Source organism: Sinocyclocheilus anshuiensis, unplaced genomic scaffold (assembly GCF_001515605.1).
Source record: "Sinocyclocheilus anshuiensis isolate Anshui unplaced genomic scaffold, SAMN03320099.WGS_v1.1 scaffold1478, whole genome shotgun sequence".
Classification (NCBI taxonomy): Eukaryota; Metazoa; Chordata; class Actinopteri; order Cypriniformes; family Cyprinidae; genus Sinocyclocheilus; species Sinocyclocheilus anshuiensis.
In genome coordinates, this window is record NW_015551088.1 from 220,839 (window position 1) to 237,135 (window position 16,297).

Below are 16,297 nucleotides of genomic sequence, written 5' to 3' on the forward strand. Positions count from 1 at the left end.
ATGCACTGCTCTGTTGGCTCCTCTGAGGCTGGGACTCTAAACGGTGTTCTGTGCTCGTCTGTGCAGCCAAACACAGAACAGTTAGCATGTTTTGCTCAAACTTTCACCACGGCATTAGAACTAGTACACCGTTGTAGCTTGTGAAATCACAATGACGGCGCCGTGGGTGTAAACTTACAGATTAAGGGGCGGTAATATTATAATGAGATCTTTGCCACGTCACCAAGGGAGCGAAATCAGACGCGCTCGTTTTCTCAGACGCTTGCAGAAAAAGGCTTCCCAAAACTAAGTTACTGGGTTAATCTTTTTCACGTTTCCTTGGTTGGTAGATGTACCGGGGACCTGATTATAGCACTTAACACCTGGAAAAGTCAGATTTTCATGATATGTCACCTTTAACATAACATAGCTGGACATTCTTAATCATTTTAATAAGTTCATTTATTGCATGGAGGCAGTCAATATGTACTCTTGTTTTGACTGTTATCTTTAGTGCCACATTTCTTTGTCATTTCATGTTTTTGTCAAGCCATTTAAGATGCAGTTACGATTCTGCACGTTTATGTACAAACTCAAAATGTGACTCGCAGGGCAGATGGAGAGGACGTCCTCTGAAACCATGTCTATACAGCACTTTACTTATAATGAATTAGAGGACTTTAAAATCGAGTAATGCATGTTTTCTTTAGACATTCACGTGTATATGAAGCACACAAACATCTGGAAACAATCTGAGGTGTGAATAAACTGGAACTTTACTTGCAACAACAGAATAAAATATACACAGATCTTTATTTGCAATTTAAAGAAGACTAGTGGCTCATTAATGATAACGGCACACACTGCTTTCTGTTTATCACTATAGATTGAGAGAATTTGTTTGCTTCAAAGAGCCTCAAAGTATCACACTGACAGATGATACATTTTGTTTTGTTCAGAGGCGACCTGTGTTTTAATTCTTGAAAAAATACAATGACCTACGATAGCCAGAATAAAGGCTAGAATACACTACATGACTTTTGCTCAGGTTTGATGAGTCGACATTAGTTGACATCTAGTGCAAGCCATGTAGTTCAGTCCAGCCTCACATAGAAACAAACATTCATTCTCTTTATTATCCGCTCTAAACACATCACGCTGTATGTGTGTCATTCAGGACAACACACCACCAATGATAGAGGCAACAACAATTCCAAGCAGCACACAACAGATAATAATCATGATTTTCTTCTGCATTTGGAAGAGTTCAAGAAAAAAAAAATCAAATTAAATTTAAGATAAAACATTCCAGGCAGCATGAAAAGTAGAGGACCCAGGCAGAAATGTCATTGCATGTTTAAAGATTCATGGAGAGCAGTTTGAGGATGCTGAGGGTTTCATTCATTATGACATAACATGTTACAGATTAATTTACAAAACGTATATACTGTTGCAATCTGTTCGGTTTGGTTAATGCATGTGTAGTCTAATGTTAAATGTTAAGTTCTAAGAGTAAACAACAGTTAGCTCAACACTGCTTTCCAAGATGGCATCATTTTGAACATAAGGAGTGTAGCAAATGCATAACACTGTTTACCATTTACAGTCATGCCACAATGCTGAGCAGGCATGTGACACACAGCGGTACATAACACAAACAGAGGCAAAGACATAAAAAGTGCCCATAAAAAGTATTCACCCTCAGTAGAATGGAGCGCCTAAAATATCACTGGTGCAAGAAATGGATTTCATATCAGTGACATAAATAGCTAAATGACAATCATAAGTGACCCTGGACCACAAAACCAGTCTTAAGTGTCAATTTTTCGACATTGAATAAATAAGTAAGCTGAATAAATAATCTTTCCATTGATGTATGGTTTGTTAGGATCGGACAATATTTGGCCGAGATACAACTATTTGAAAATCTGGAATCTGAGGGTGCAAAAAAATCTAAATATTGAGAAAATCATCTTTAAAGTTGTTCAAATGAAGTTCTTAGCAATGCATATTACTAATCAAAAATTAAGTTTTGATATATTTACGGTAGGAAATTTACAAAATATCTTCATGGAACATGATCTTAACTTAATATCCTAATGATTTTTGGCATAAAAGAAAAATGTATAATTTTGACCCATACAATGTATTGTTGGCTGTTGCTACAAATATACCCCAGAGACTTAACACTGCTTTTGTGCTTCAGGGTCACATATGTGTGTAATCAAAGTCTAGCCACTGATTGCAGTGTAGATTCTCCTCTATCTGGAAGATTCAGCATTGAGGCAGAACTTAAGACCATGAGGAAAATTAACACTGCAAAAAAAAAAAAAACCCAGATGGGGTTCATGGCCGTACACAGGGTTTTAGATTAGGTTTAGAAAAGCTGAGCTTTCTTAAGGGGTTTGGCAGGCATATGCGCTGGGAAAATGTTAGATTCCCCTGATCTACATATGTGCATTTTAAGATGCCTAGAAGGCACAAATGGGAAGGCTTTAAAACCATGTCAGTCTTTTTTAATTTTCATCTGTCAGTGAAAAAAGTAAACAAGTAAAAACAGAATTCCATGACAAAAGCATTTGGGTCTGGAATGACAATATTTGAGTAGGATATAAAACAGTAGAAATTTAGAACTAGATTTATTGTATAGTAATATGTCTAATATGCTGAAAACGGCTCCTTTTGAATTGCTTGCATTCCTGGATTTACTGTCGGTCATTAAATATTTCGTAACTCAGGGTTGTCAAATATGGAATGTTTAGCTACTTAAATCTTACATCTCATTTTTTGACCATTGAAAAGGAAGTGTTGTGCTGAAATTCACACGGTAATAGTATTGTCTGCCTTCTTTGAATATTTTGTTGATCAGAAAAAGTCAACTGACACGTAAAACAATAACTTTACAGAAAGTGAATACTTTTTAGACACTGCACATCGTAGCCCATTTCATCTCATTTTGTATTTCAGTACATTTAAAGGGGTCCTATTATGCTTTTTCACTTTTTCAACTTTAGTTATTCTGTAATGTTGCTGTTTGAGCATAAAAAAGATCTGCGAAGTTACAAAGCTCAAAGTCCACTTCAAAAGGAGATATTTAACAGAAATCACTTTTCAAAAACTACAACGAACGACTCGTTTGGACTACAACGCATATTTTCTGGGATTTGTGATATCACAAATATCGACGAATGGGACGAGACCTGGTTGAGCTGCACTAGAGAAGGCAACAAGTGTTATCACTATGTCTGAGACACGCTAGCTTTCCCAAGGCAGATGAACTTAGAGTGTTTACAATCATCCGGGTTTAAATCACGCTCAAATTGACAAGACTTTGTAAAAGAGCATAATAGGACCCCTTTAACACACTCAGTCTGTATGTAATTTCCCAGCATGTCTGATTTAAAAAAAAACAAAATCTACTGAATCTATCGGCTATATCACAAATAATACAGTATGCAAACAGATGGTCCTGAGCTCCTGTCTGTCACGAGCAGACAGCGGAGTGATTGGGTTAGCTCAATCCAATGGCTAGAGAGATGATGAGGATGAGAAGACAGACGGACACACAACCGCCGATCAGGATCAGCTTCTGTGGGCGATATGGACAGAACGTGAGAGGGCTGCAGGGATCTTCAGTTCATGATATCTCAGCACTAAACGTATTACAAACCTTAACAACTAGGTTTAGCTAGCTCACCCAGAAATGAAAATCTAGCCATCCGTTTCTCCTGTACCAAACCCTTTCCTTCTACAGTGGAACAAAATGAGACTGGAGCTCAGCTGCACTGCATGCTTTTTTCCATGGAGAAGGCAATATTATGAATAAAGGAAGCAACAGTCTGAAGTTGCAGGCGTCTTAATGCTGGATTTGTTTCAGCTTTTGTCTTCTCCAGATGTTACCTGATGGACTGGAGTGCTGTGGATTACTTGTGGATTATTGTGATGTTTTTATCAGCTGTTTGGACTCTCATTCTGACGGCACCCATTCACTGCAGAGCATCCATTGCTGAGACACTGATGCAATGCTACATTTCTACAAATCTGATGAAGAAACAAACTCATCCTGATCTCGGATGAACTGAGAGTGAGCACATTTACAGCAAATCTTCATTTTTGGGTGAACTATTATTGGCTAATTTCTGTGTAAATGAATTCAGCACCTCAATGATTGAGAATGAGAGCATTAGATTAAAGTTGACAGCACACAGACAAAGCTTCCCATTAAACACTATAAGGAGTGGGAATAGGAAAAGGCGAGAAATGAGCTCATGCAGGACAGACAGCAGGCACTGACGTATCTTCCACTCACCCTTTGCGCTTTACTCTGGTACTTTACAGCCTTCTTGGTGTTTAACAATGCATCCTTAATGTAATCCACTGAATGATCCACATTATACTCTATACGGTCTATCATATCTCCCTGACCAGAGCAGGAGACACGGCCCAAGAGAAAGAGGAAAGAAAAAGAGAAAGGTGATTTCAGAGGAGTTTAATGGATTCAATCTCACCGTCCTGCTAGTCTTCTGGACTTTGACAGCTGCTTTGGTTTCCTCTTTGGCCTTTTCCACATATTCCTGTGCACTGCAGACATTCTTCTCTATATTGTTTATTAACTCTCCCTGAAAGAAAACAGGAAAGTACAGCTCACCAAACACTATTTACTGAATGAACGTGACCATTTCTTGTTTTCATGGAGAATATGTTGGGTAATGGCACACTGCAGTAAATATATTTAGCACTGAACAAAATAGAGCTCAAGGTGTACAGGGGGTCAAAGTTTTAGCCCCTGCTGGTAGATGCTATAATTACATCTGACTGCAAACGGCATCTATCTCCAATGACGGCCAATCGAAAACATGTATACAATTCAAAGGGCTCAGTGAAAGGAAGTGCATAGATGCCAGCTCAGGACATGACAGAATGGTAATTTTGTGTGCATTTGTCTGTTCAACCATGATAAGATACAAAAGAGCGCTCAATTTGCTTGAATGTTTAAATTGAAGAAAATTGGAAATGGAAATTGCAATCGTCTTTTCTTTTGTAGTACGTATAGATGAGTGAAACTGCTTCTTGAATGAGAAAAAAATGTAGGACAGGACTTGATTTTGTTTTTTTGAGCCACTGATTGTTTAAGACAGGACAGAATAATTATCAAATGGAGTGGTCATGGGTTTTATATTGCTAAAATATAGCTGTTCTGAAGTTTATTTTGTTCCACTGTTCCCATGTTCATGTTTCCTTGGCTCTTATGCCCTGGTTTGTTTTCTTGGCTACTCATCATGTTCACCTGTGTCTCGTTAATTTCCCTTCGATGACTGGTATAGGGCCTGTTTACACCTGGTCATTTCATGCGTTTTCACTGATCGGATATCTATCTGATTTGTTAAAACGTTTCCATTTACACTTGGCCACATAAATGTGTCATTGCAAAACGGATATAAATCCGATCTTCAATTCCCGCACTATATTAAAATTTGAGTTCACGTCAACGAAATCAAAAGATAAGCGCTGCATTTTATTAATTATCAGCTCATTTCAAGATCAAAGACCGCAATAGGAGAGCGCGCGGCATCAGCACTGGAAAGATAAGTTTGTCTTACTACTTTTAATGAAGATGATTGTGTGTTGACCATCTGCGTCTTTCAGCTTCATTCGTGGCAGTTTGCACGTCGGCTTGCTGAAGAGATACTCAGCTACTCGTCCGCAGTGATGCGTGTTGCTGTCATATAGCCTATAACACGCTCTCACACGTTTATTATTTTATCATTTTGGGAGGAGTAAAATTTACATATGTGGTTTCAACCACCAGATGCATTTACACTTGTCCAGTTTCGTCTGGAATGCGGCCCAGACCACCTCCTGAAGTGGTTTGAGCGATCGGATTTATATCCGTCTCGAATGCGTTTCGGAGGGCATTTACACCTGGTCTTTACACGATCGGATAGCTATTTGATCAGAAAAAACATATGAAGTGACCAGGTGTAAACAGGCCCATAAACTGTTTTTATTTTGTTTAAAGATCTTATTTTTTTATGTACTTCCGCTCTTCCGAAGCTACATAAGATATTTACATGTTTCCCAGAAAACATAGGAACAATTCACCTTGACCATCAAGTTTATTCCCCTCGGCTCTTAAAGCATTGCTACCTTCTTGAGCATCAATACTTGTGTATGAGTCTCTCTGTTATCCTCAGTGTGAAAAGATGGATCTCAACATCATACAGTCACTGTTGCAAAGAGCTCAAAAGTGCAGAAGCTGCTGGAAGACAGTGTTTGTGTTTGTTTGACGACTGAAGATGCCGCCACACGTTATGTTTCATTTCTGAGTTCTGAAGTTACCATAATGTGGGTGAGTTGAGATGCCAGCCGACTGACTGGTTCACTGCGCACCCATGAAAGCAGTCTGACTAAACACTGCAACTGCTTTACCGCTGTTTTAGTTCTTGTCTGTCCCTTACAGTGTGAATGTGATTCATCAGATCAAGTGTCTCAAATGCTGCAGGACTAGGGCTCACTTCTACATGTCACACTAAACCCAATTTTAACTGGGTTTGATTATGTCCTGTAAAAATAGATATCCACTGGTCAGTTTCCAGATTTTGTGTTATTGATAGTGACACAGAGCTGTTTAATCATCTGTCAGTGAAGCTCACCTGGCTCTCCACCAGCATGGCCATATCCATGAACATATCATGCAGCTCACGGATGCTGTTCTCCAGTTTGATGATTTCATTGTGCTGCGTCTCAATCTCATTCATGGCCTGTTCACTGATGTTGCAGTCCATGATGATCTGGAGCAAAAATTAAAAAGTGAGAATGAGGACGTTTTACAACATAATTCTGCTTTAATCACTGGCTGCTTTACTGAGAGCAAAAACAACAACAACAACAAAAAAAAATGCAGGATGTTCTGAGAAGGGGATTGGCTGAAAATTCCTATCTTACAAAATACGACTCTTTAGACCTCCTTAGAGCCCCATCCCACCATAGTCATCATTTCTCAAAGCTGCTTTCCAGTAAAACTCAACTGCGGGGTGCTCTAGAAAGCAGGTTTATCCTTTATTGTGACAGTAATCCTGAACACTCGGTTGATTAACCCAAACATTACTCACTCACAATTAACTAAGAGGAAAAGTGCCATACCTTTGAGACACAACACTTTGTGCTTTAATAATGGTCTGGTTATGATATTTGGTGAGAATCGGACAAACAGTCTGCGAGGAGTTTAAAACAGTAAGTTTTGGACTGAAAATAGGGAACAGAAAAAAAAAGGCAGACTGTCGCAAACTGTATCTTATCGATTCTATAGGACCCAAGGAATAAAAAGAAGTGAGAGATTCATTGCCATCAGATAAAATTCACGAAGGCTATAAGCGTATTTGTAAATTGTGTTATATTCTTGTGCAGAGGCGTTGTGTGCGCTGCGTGAACATGATGTTACTGTCGATCTAGACTAAATGTCATCATGCATTTATTCATCTCACTCACACAAAAACAGATTCAGTATTTTGAGAAATTAATAAAAACAGTGAAATGCAAACTCAATAAATAACACAATTAAATAACACAAATGTGACCCTGGACCACACAACCAGTCATAAGGGTACATTTTTTGAAATTGAGATTTATACATCATATATACTAGCAAAAATGACTTTAGATGAACATTTAATATTTTTTGTGTTTGTTTATTGTGATTGAGAACAAAGTGTTGAACTTTCGTCTCCTGTATCCTATTCTTCACGCAATCCAGAATAGTAGCACAGCTGAAAGGTTTGTTTGAGCTGCGCCCTCTACTGTACAGATATGAATTTACATTTCAAAAGGGCTTTTACCTTTGCCAAAAACTTAACTTTTTTACATTAAAAAAAAAAAAAATCCAAACGTACAATACACTGAGAAACTGCATAACTTTATTACACATTTCTCCGTCTGTTTCTTTAAAGAATGCACATTTTTACTGTACTAATATATGATGCTATATACATCCACTCACCCCTGAAGTGAAGATGGAGGGGTTGTTACTTTCTAACATGCTCTCCAACTCCTCATTTGTTGTATTTCTTCCCGCTACAAAGAAAAAAAAACATTAATATCTTGCTAGTGTTATAGCACAAAGTAGCATGGGTTAAAATGTTTGTCTTTGATATAAAAAGACTCAAACATACAATGCATATTTGATCTATGCAGACATGCATAATGTCATGTGACTGTAGTTAAATCTGAGGTTTAGTAATTTCATTAAATAGATTTTAAAGTCAACATGAATATGCAGAGTTTTGCATCTCTCCAGACTACAGTATGACGCATGGGTTGATGGGTAAATGTTTTTGGTAACACTTTAGATTAGGGAACACTATTGACTATTAACTAGTTGCTTTTTAGCATGCATATTACTCGCATATTGGCTGTATATTAGTACTTATAAAACACATATTAATGCCTTACTCTGCATGACCATATTCTAGATCCATTAATCCTAATCTTAACAACTACCTTACTAACTAATAATAAGCAAACGTCATAGTCAGCAGTGAACATGTGCTCCCTAATCTTATGTTACCATGTTTTTCACCAAACAACAGAAATACACAACAACTGTGATGAATGTACACTCTGACTGAACCAAAACAATACTGCTAGTAATAGACTACCTTCTGGTTTCACAGAAAATGTAATGTAAAGGGTCAAGTTAAGAGCAAATCCATTATGGAGGAAATGTTTCTCTAAAGGGCTAATTACACAAAAACAATTCTACTGCACTTTTTGAAATGAGAATCGAGAAAAACAATAGAGAATCACTAGCCTGAAACAGTGAGGTGACATGCACCATTGTTCACCCCTGACAGTCTGTAATTAGTGGCTCATTGAGTTAATAATGAACTGTGTGGAGTGATCACACATCTGTGATCTGGATGTATCGTGACTCAGACTTGATTACACACTGAATGCAGAGCTGTACTGTGGACATTGTCGTGGCGTTTGTTTTTCGAATGAGGCCTGTCAGACAGATGGGGGTTATCTGTTCTCCCCAGAACCATATAATCCTATAGAGGACGTAGTGATGTGCACACTCCTCTTGAGTCACAAGAAAAATCCTTTTGACACAGAACCCACGCTAGCAACGTCAAGGTCATGGTTTCGATTCCCAGGGAATGCATGACCTGTTGCATACCTCTGGTACATATTTAAAGCAATCCTGACATTAAAACCTGGCACTCAGTGGTCTAATTGAAGCTTTCATGTTAGAATTTGATTTTCATTGCAAGGCATAATGCACAAATTGTCAGGGTTGGGGATGAAGGGATGAGGCGAGGACTCAATCGCAGGAGGAATCAGGGCTTTTATTAATAAAAAAAATAAACCAAAACAAACAGAAACTACCCCGTAGGGGAAACCGACTGGCAAGGCAGGACAAGGCAAGACACAAGGCACACACAACATTTGACGACAAACTCACACAGGACTGCAAACACAAGGAGAATAAATAGGGAGCAAATTAGGAGGTTAATAAGGGAAACACGGGGCAAATAAACCAATAAACAGGTAACAAGATGGGTGGGGTTAGACAATTGACATGAGAGCACATGGCACAAGAAACCAAACAATACAAAAGCCATGTGCTCACACAAAACAAAAACACAAGCACATGGCCAGCAAAACAAATCACAAGCCATGTGCTTGAACAAAACAAGACACGAACACGCAGCTAATGAGAATACTCATAAGCCGCGTGTTCACACAAGACATGACAACATGAAAGCATGCAGCCAATGAAAAACACAAGCTGCGTGCTACACAGCACAAGACGTAACATGAAAGCACGCAGCCGAAAAAACACGAGCTGCGTGCGACAACACAAGACACGAGGACAGAAAAGCGTACGGCCTGAGCGAACTCGAGACCGCACGCTCCCACAACAAAACAGAACATGGAGTGCGTGTGTCCGAACCCCGACACCAAACTGAAACTGAATCTGAACAAGATATGAGTGCCGACATGAAACAAGACACGCAGACAAGAGAGCGCACGGCTCGAGCACACTCGAAGCTGCGCTCACATAAAAACACGACATGATGGGAGTGTCAGGGCTCTGTCACAAAACCATGAATAAACTAGACCGAAGTGACAGAACCCTGACGCTAATCTAATCTTCTGACCATATCCTTTTTTTTTGTCCCACCTGTTTACATTCACTTAAGCTACAACTCGTATCCAATATGTTTACTGTAATATACTGTTTACATTAACTCAAATCCATTGGTGATGCTATATAGATTTATTTACTGTATATATTTTGACTTTAATGCACACCTAGATGTGGTTTATCCCACTTGTACTTGATCAAGCATGGACATAATAAAGCTGTCATTGATGTTTGTAGCACAAACAATTTTGAAGTAAAATAAAGTAGCACAGTAGGTTTATAATTATTTGAATGTCTTACCAAGAGAAATAGATTATACGTGTGTGAATTACTTGCATCTGTGCAGCATTTCTATATAATAGTGAAGATGTAAGTATAATTGCTTAAAAAACAGTAATGTTATCATCTTGTTGCTGTGAAATATATATCGTTCAGTGACAAAGCCATTTTATTAAAAAATCATGGGGTAACAGCTGAAAAAGCTTCTGTGCTCCTAACTGTTTCTGTGTGCGCAATCTCTTACCTATATATCAAATTTCTGCCTCAAGAAGCTGGGAGTTTGCGTGAACGCATACAGGTCGTCTGCTTCATAGTACAACATTAAGAAAAGTTATCTTTGTGAGTAAATGTGGCAGCTTGGCATTATGATGGGAATCAGTTTTACATTTTTAGACATCGGTCAGATGTCCAGATATCAGCTCTATATCTGATTTAAAACCACATTTGGAAGTGACTCAGAACTAGGGGTTGCACTGACTAATCGACTAGTCGACTTCAATGCTCTGCCAGGATGCTTTAAGCTTGACGTCGACTAGTCGTTGGTCCTACAGAGGGCGCAACAGGATAAGAAATCTTTGAAGGACTTCCACATTTACGCTCCGTTTCCGAACAGTTAAAATGACAAATAAATGCATACTCCGAAAGCGCTCCACAAGACGTGTGATTATATTACTGGATGCTCGAAATTGAATGGGAGAATGCACGTTTTAAACAGCCTATTGTACAGGTAAATTAATCGCCGTTCTAATCTAATGCGCTGCTGCACTGTAACGCACACACATACAGACAGTAGTTCGTGCATCACGCGCAGATCGCGTGCACACAGAATCATTCAGCGCGGAAATGTATTGTCAACACTGTTCTGTGATTTCTCAATAAAATAGCTTAGAAACTGAAAAGTTCAAGCATATATTTCTTAATAACTAAATCCCACAGCTTCACTACTAGTAGAGAGACGCTGCCAGGTAGAATTAATTCACATGCGCAATAAAATGCTTGTATATTCATATTCAAATTTCTGATCTAATCATGTCAGAAGTGTGACAAATGAAGACAAGTTAGAATACGAAATAAGCAAATTTCCTGATTTTAAGATAGTTAAACTATTCTTAGCATGAACATGAAGATTTTATTTTAAGCATGAAGATTAATTTATTTCATATTCATAACTGTTTGTGGATGGATCTTTCACAATAGTGAAGCGACTGCTGAGAAACAGCTTTGAAAGATGTGAAATCAATCCTCGACATACACAACACAACAATGGTAACATTCAACAAATAAAACCAACACTGTTATGAACCCAGTATGGGTCATATTTGTTGGTTGTGTGTTTTTCCTTTGTTTGTTTTGCAGGATGGAGTTAGGGTGAGTGACATCATTATGGCTGAGGACTTACACCTGTGTTGGAGCTGATGCCGGTAGATTTAAGCAGTTCACTTCAGTTGAGATGCGCTCGCTTTCCTTCCTCGTGCTGTTTTCGTCCCGTTCTTTTCTAATTTAATCTTACTTTAATAAATGTTATTCCTTTTTTTATTATGATCCAATGTGTTGTCTCCTTCTTTGTCGCGGCTTGTGAGCCGGCCGTGACAATATATATATATAGTTTTAAATAATGGTTTTCACCAAACTTTAAAATATCTATTTATATGAGTCATAGCTGAATTTTCAGCATCAATTTATCCTTTGTTGCGCGAGCCGGCCGTGACAAATGGGGGCTCATCCTTTCATTTTTGAAAAATCCTATTGTTTTTCGACATGATTTGAAAGCACTTTGCTTTTGTTTGCGTTCAGTTATTTTGTAAGGAAATTCAGCATGCCGATTAACCTAAGGTAAAATCGGAAGAGCGATTGTTGTGGTAGCGCTATTGTTTGGGGTGTTTTATGCATTATTTTGAAGGAAATATGCGTTGGATTTGTTTGTTTCAAGGACGGAATGCAATGAATTGCTGGTGTCCGTAGTTGGCGGTCTCTCTATGTGAGGTTAAAGAGGGTAAGTGGTTTTTGCAAATCCTATTGTGGGGGGAATTTTGAATAGTATTGGTGTTCCCTTGTTAGGTGTAGCTGCTCGTTCCCTTTTGGAACGAGTGGTATAATGTAATTTTTTTTTTTATATATATATATATATAAGGTGGAAGCATGTCTAATCTAGTCGAAGATTTTATTAGTTCTCCTTGTGAAGCGTTGCTTGATTCGTGTACAAAAGATCAATTATTCAAAATTGCGGATAATTATGGAATTGAGATTGGAGATAGAAGGGTAAAGGATAGTACCATTAGAGAAACACTTAAAACTAACAGTGTATATTGTTTGAAATGCCAGCTACTGCCGGTCAAGTTAAATCTCAGGTTAACTCTTTAACTTTTCAGCAACAGGAAAGGTTATTGTTGTTACAGATTGAGCAGGAGCGTGTGAAATTGGAAGTAGAGCGTGAAAAAAATAGAAATTAACAGACCAATATTGAGCTGCAAAAATACTGTTTAGACATAATAAGAGAAGGTGGACTAAATAATGGCTCAGGTGATGCTGGTCAGGGTACTTCTCAAACATTTGACACTGCTGGTAATTTGCGTTTAGTTCCTAAATTTAATGAGCGAGATCCGGATACCTTTTTTATACTGTTTGAGTGGATAGCGGAAGCAAGAGGTTGGCCTAGTAAAGAACGTACACTGCTTTTACAATGCGTGCTTACTGGCAGGGCTCAAGAAGTTTATTCTGCGCTTTCACCTTCAGACTGCAAAGATTACAATATTGTTAAGGCTGCAGTTTTAAAAGCGTACGAGTTAGTACCAGAAGCATACCGACAGATATTTAGAACGTTGTCCAGGGGAGTTAATGAGGCTCATGTTGAGTTTGCTAGAGAGCTCACTACTGCATTTAACCGCTGGTGTATGGCATCTGAGGTAACCACCTTTGAGGAGTTGAGTAACTTAATAGTGCTTGAGCAGTTTAAGAACTCTGTTCCTGCTCGCATTGCGACATATATAAATGAGCAGAAAGCTGACACAGCTGCTGAGTTAGCTGATGATTATGTTTTGACACATAAGAGTAGTTTTGAGTTTCGGAGAAGGGATGAAGTGTTTGAAGATAAAATAGATCGCACACCTAGAAGTTCATCTCTGATCTGTAATTACTGCCGTGGTAAAGGCCACTGGAAGAATGAACGGCCTGTACTAAAAGCTAAGACTAAAGGGGGAAAGGCTCCTCATATTAAGCCAGCTGTCCTTGTGGCACCAGTGTTAAATCCTGTTAGCTCATCTTGTGAGGGATTTCCCACAGCAGTGAACCCCATAAAACATGGAGATTATGCACCTTTTATTACCTATGGGCATGTGTCGATTGTTGGTAAAGAGACAAAAGTTCCAGTGACGATATTGAGGGACACGGGAGCGTTAGAGTCCTTTATTTTGCAGGATATGTTGCCATTTTCATCTTTGAGTGACACTGGTACTAGTGTGCTTATTAAAGGAATTGGGTTAAATGTCTTGTCTGTTCCTTTACACAAAATAATGTTGTCATCTCAACTTGTGAGTGGAGAGGTGGTGGTTGGTGTGCGTCCTTCTTTGCCAGTGGAGGGTGTGGATATAATAATGGGAAATAATTTGGCTGGAGACAGGGTTTGGCCTGATACCTTTTCACCTCCGGTGGTTTGCTGTGACCCGATCCATGGCCTCTGCACAACCAACGTTGTCCTCTGATTCTACTGTAGTAAGATCAACATTTTCTTTGCCTGGTGATTTTTCTGTTTCTCTTTCAGAATTGATACAGGAGCAGCAACTTGATTCTTCTCTCTACAAACTTTTTGAGAGTGTGATGTCGTCTGATGAAATTAGACATGTTGCTCATGGTTATATCTTACAGGATGGAATGTTGGTGAGGAAGTGGATTCCACATGGTAGAGTGACTTTGCAGGGGATTCTATTATACAAGTGGTAGTGCCAGAGAAGTATCGCTCACTTGTGTTGAAGATTTCTCATGATGAACTTGCAGGTCACTTAGGGGTTAAAAAGACCTACGACAGAATCCTTCGTAATTTTTTTTGGCCAAAATTGAAGAAAGATGTGTCAAAGTACATCAAGACATGTCATACTTGTCAACTAACTGGCAAGCCAAATCAGACGATCAAACCTGCCCCATTGTTTCCTATTCTGGCTGACAGTCCACCATTTGAGCATCTGATTATTGATTGTGTAGGCCCGTTGCCTAGATCAAAATCAGGTAGTATTTATTTGCTCACTGTTATGTGTGCATCTACTCGGTACCCTGCGGCCTATCCCCTCCGTACGATCACTGCGAAATCAGTGGTGAAAGCTCTGACTCAGTTCATTTCCATTTTTGGCATTCTGAAGATTGTGCAGAGTCATCAGGGTTCTAATTTTACCTCTCACTTGTTTTCTCAGGTCTTGAAGCTGCTGCACATTAAGCACAATAAAGCTAGTGCTTATCACGCCCAAAGTCAGGGGGCTTTGGAGCGTTTCCATCAGACGCTTAAGTCCTTACTACGTGCGTATTGTACGGAGATGGAGGGGGATTGGGAGGAGGGACTGCCGTGGCTGATGTTGTCAGCACGTGAGGTATGTCAGGAAAGTACTGGGTTCAGTCCCAATGATTTGGTGTTTGGGCATACTGTTGGTGGCTGTGCTCCACGATAACTGGACTGAAAATACACCACCCAAAAATTTGATAAGTTACGTGAATGACTTTAAGCGTAGATTGTATGAAGCAGATAAGATGGCAAAAGAACAATTGTGTTCTTCGCAGAGGCGTATGAAGTCACTTTATGATTGGCGAACTGAGAAACGACAATTTATGCCCGGCGATCAAGTGTTGGCTCTGTTACCTGTGGAGGGCTCACCGTTTCAAGCTCAGTATACCAGTCCTTTTATGGTGGTAAAACAAGTTACTGATTTAAACTATCTGATTGCCACCCCAGATAGAAGGAAGTCAACACAGTTGTGTCATATTAATTTGTTGAAGCCCTATTATTGTCGTTCTCACAAAGCGTTAGACGCCAAGATTGAGGTGAAGCCTGTATTGGTAGTTGAGAGTACTTCACCTATTCTTTTGGAGGAGGAAATTGATGAAGGAGTTTCTTTTCCAGAGGATACGATACTGTTAGAGGACGTCTTAAAAATTCAGAGACTCTTAAAAATTTGCATAAAATGTAGGCCCATTTGCCAGAGAGTAAATGTGCTGACTCGATTGCTCTTATTAACCGTCATGTCTCTTTATTTGGTGATGTACCTTCACGTACGCACTGGTTAGAGCACAATATTGACATTGGGGATGCTGAGCCCATTCACCAGCATTTTTATCGGGTGTCCCCAAATAAACTCCTGCATCTTAAGGCTGAAATTCAGTATATGCTGGAAAACGACATTGCGCGTCCATCATCTTCTAGCTGGGCATCCTGCTTGCTTGTAAATAAGCCTGATGAAACTTATCGGTTTTGCACCGACTATCGGAAAATAAATAAAGTGACTAAGCCAGACTCATTTCCGCGTTCTCGTATTGAGGATTGTGTTGACCGAGTTGGGTCCACGAAATTTGTTAGTAAATTCGATCTGCTCAAGGGCTATTGGCAGGTTCCGTTGACCCAAAGAGCTCAAGAGATTTCTGCCTTTATTACATCTGAGGGGTTATTTTCTTATAATGTTATGAGTTTTGGCCTTAGAAATGCACCCGCAACCTTTCAGCGACTTATGAATAGGGTTGTTTTTGGGTTGGAGGGAGTCGTGGTTTATTTAGACGATGTGGTGGTTTTCAGTGATTCATGGGATCAACACTTGAGTCGTATTGCAGACCTGTTTGCTCGTTTTGGAGAGGCTGGTCTGACGGTAAATTTGGCCAAATGTGAGTTCGCCAAAGCCACCGTAACTTACTTGGGTAAGT

General features: G+C 39.2%; 1 protein-coding gene and 1 long non-coding RNA gene across 6 annotated transcripts in view; one reads left to right on the plus strand and one right to left on the minus strand.

Moving 5' to 3' along the window:
- Positions 1 to 583: 583 nt before the first annotated feature.
- LOC107662590 (syntaxin-1A-like) overlaps positions 584 to 16,297 on the minus strand; it is a 30,212-nt gene continuing 14,498 nt past the window's right edge. Inside the window, exons 7-10 of one of the 5 annotated variants that reach the window (XM_016452660.1) lie at positions 7,976 to 8,049; positions 6,633 to 6,770; positions 4,289 to 4,399; positions 584 to 1,230 (exon numbers count right to left, since the gene is read on the minus strand). In XM_016452660.1, the coding sequence (XP_016308146.1) occupies positions 1,153 to 1,230; positions 4,289 to 4,399; positions 6,633 to 6,770; positions 7,976 to 8,049 (401 nt within the window). In that variant the 3' untranslated portion in view covers positions 584 to 1,152. Of the gene's footprint in view, positions 1,231 to 3,326; positions 3,569 to 4,288; positions 4,599 to 6,472; positions 6,542 to 6,632; positions 6,771 to 7,975; positions 8,050 to 16,297 lie in introns of those variants that run through there. The other 4 variants (XM_016452657.1, XM_016452658.1, XM_016452656.1 and 1 more) reach the window with 4 other exon arrangements.
- LOC107662580 (uncharacterized) lies at positions 12,130 to 14,958 on the plus strand. The gene is made up of 3 exons (XR_001631232.1): positions 12,130 to 12,238; positions 12,336 to 12,398; positions 14,806 to 14,958. It is a non-coding gene; the product is annotated as an uncharacterized LOC107662580 (long non-coding RNA).